At 34.6% G+C, this 2,263-nt stretch overlaps 1 protein-coding gene across 1 annotated transcript; it reads left to right on the forward strand.

Annotated features, from left to right (window-relative positions):
• The first annotated feature begins 673 nt into the window (after nt 1-673).
• LOC137352520 (trace amine-associated receptor 4-like) lies at nt 674-1,711 on the forward strand. Its single transcript, XM_068018068.1, has one exon. The coding sequence runs from the start codon at nt 674-676 to the stop codon at nt 1,709-1,711; it is 1,038 nt and encodes a 345-aa protein (XP_067874169.1).
• The last annotated feature ends 552 nt before the right edge of the window (nt 1,712-2,263 follow it).

Consider the following 2,263-nt stretch of genomic DNA (forward strand, 5'->3'; position numbering starts at 1 on the left):
CAAATCATTTGAATGCAGCTCCAACCTAACAGCAGATTAACCTATAGTGTAAAATGGAAGATATTTGGTTGGCCACCTGATTGATTCTGTTGAGTTCAATGGAAATGAAAATCGGAACATGGCTGTTTTACACTTGCACCAAATTCTGTCTTCCATTTTGGTGCTTTAGAGATCCAAAATAACATTTGCATACAATGCAAATGATAGACCATTTTATTAGTTCAGGAAGCAATTTTTGTGATGTTTTGAAATTGTGCTGTGTATGATTATTTACTTGGGTTAGTGATTGTGTTAAAATAGAGCACAAATAAATTTACACGAGCATTACAAATAATGTATTGCTGCAATAAATGTAATCGTCTGCATTGTGTCTTTTCTTTAACAGGAACATATTTAATTCTGGGATTTTATTTTTCAGAAGCTAGGGTTTTCAATCCTAAAATCTTTCTCATCACTAAAATCCTTTCCATGCCTTTTAGCCTGCTTTTGAAAGTGCACTTCCATTGTTTCAAATATGTCACTAATAATAGGTTGTTTTTACAGAAATCACAGATTAACCACAAATGAAGAAAATCACAGTTCTTGTTAAAGATCACTCCAATCAATACCTCTGAAATAAGAGCTTTGTCATCTCACCGTGATCTAAGGATTTGGACTATCGATGTGAAAAAGAATGAATTTAACACATCTTGAGAAGTTAGAAGATGTGCAATACTGTTTTGAATTTGTCAATACCTCCTGTCCCAGAGTCACCAGGCCAACAGCAATCAATGCAGCACTGTACATTTTTATCACCATTTCAATACTAATTACTATATTTGGAAATCTGGTGGTGATCATTTCTGTTTTACACTTCAAGCAACTACAGACACCCACCAACTGTCTTATCTTATCTTTAGCTGTTGTGGATTTTCTGGTGGGCTTTATTGTGTTGCCTTATAGTATGGTTAGGTCTGTAGAAACGTGCTGGTATTTTGGAGAAGTATTTTGTAAAATTCACTCAATTATAGATATTGTATTGACCATAGTTTCGATTTATACTTTATGTTTTATTGCCATTGATCGTTACTATGCTATGTGTGACCCTTTGCTCCACTCTATAAAGATCACTCTGCCTATAATAATTGTGACTATGATATTAATCTGGTTGTTTGCTCTCTTTTATGGACTTAGTGTGTTTTTATTAGATTTCAGTAAAAAGTCAGTAGATGATTATATGGCTACTAGGTCTTGTGATGGCAGTTGTATTGCATATGATAAGTTTGAGGGGCACGTGGATGCACTGATTGTATTTTTTATTCCCATTTTTATCATTTTAGGTGTATATGTCAAGATATTTTTTGTGATGAGGTGCAAACATGGTGGAAGAATTGGAAACATGTCACATAATAGCCACTGTACAGAAGAAAACAATATTAAAATCTTGCATAAAAAAGAGCAAATAGTTGTTAAAAACCAAGACATATTAATAGGAATTTTTACACTCTCCTGGCTGCCTTTCTATGTAAATAGCATTCTGAACCCATATTTTAATTTTTTAATTCCACCAGCTATAGACAGTGTATTTGCGTGGTTTGGATTCTTTAATTCTACTTTAAACCCATTGCTTTATGCTTTCTTGTATCCGTGGTTTCGCAAAACACTAAAACTTATACTTTCTGGTCAGATATTTAATTCAGATTCTTCTACAATTAATTTTCTTTCAGAGTAAACACAGATATCATGAAGCTATACAAAATGAAATAAATAAAATGTATACATTTCATTGTGTTGGAAAGTAATTGATCCCCTTTCAACCAGCCATGGTTCACTGGTTGCATTTTTGCCTCTAATTCAAAAGCTTGTGGGTCGCACTCCAGTCAGAACACAAAATCTAGGATCACAGTACTAAGGGAGTGCTGCACGGTCAAAGGTGCCATTTTTTTGGATGAAATATTAACCTGAGGCCCTGCCTACCCTGTCAGATGGATGAAAAAGATCCGTTGGCACTATTCTGAAGAAGAGTATGGAATTCTCTCCAGTTTCCTGTAGAATATTTACCACTCAAGCAACATCACAAAAACAGATGATGATCTGATCATTATCACATTGCTGTTCGTGGGACCTTGCTGTGCACGTTGGCTGCCATGTTTCCTACATTAGAATAGTGACTAAACTTCAAAAGTACTCAATTGACTGTAAAGAGCTTTGGGACAATCTGAGGTCATGAAAGATGCTGTATAAATCCAAGTTCTTACTTTCTTTAGCTGTGAATAGTTAAGAT

The sequence above is a fragment of the Heterodontus francisci genome, chromosome 3, assembly GCF_036365525.1.
Source record: "Heterodontus francisci isolate sHetFra1 chromosome 3, sHetFra1.hap1, whole genome shotgun sequence".
NCBI classification, from domain to species: domain Eukaryota; kingdom Metazoa; phylum Chordata; class Chondrichthyes; order Heterodontiformes; family Heterodontidae; genus Heterodontus; species Heterodontus francisci.

What these genes read in the sequence shown, in the direction of transcription:
- LOC137352520 (XM_068018068.1), top strand. Translation starts at nt 674, where the DNA reads ATGAATTTAACACATCTTGAGAAGTTAGAAGATGTGCAATACTGTTTT.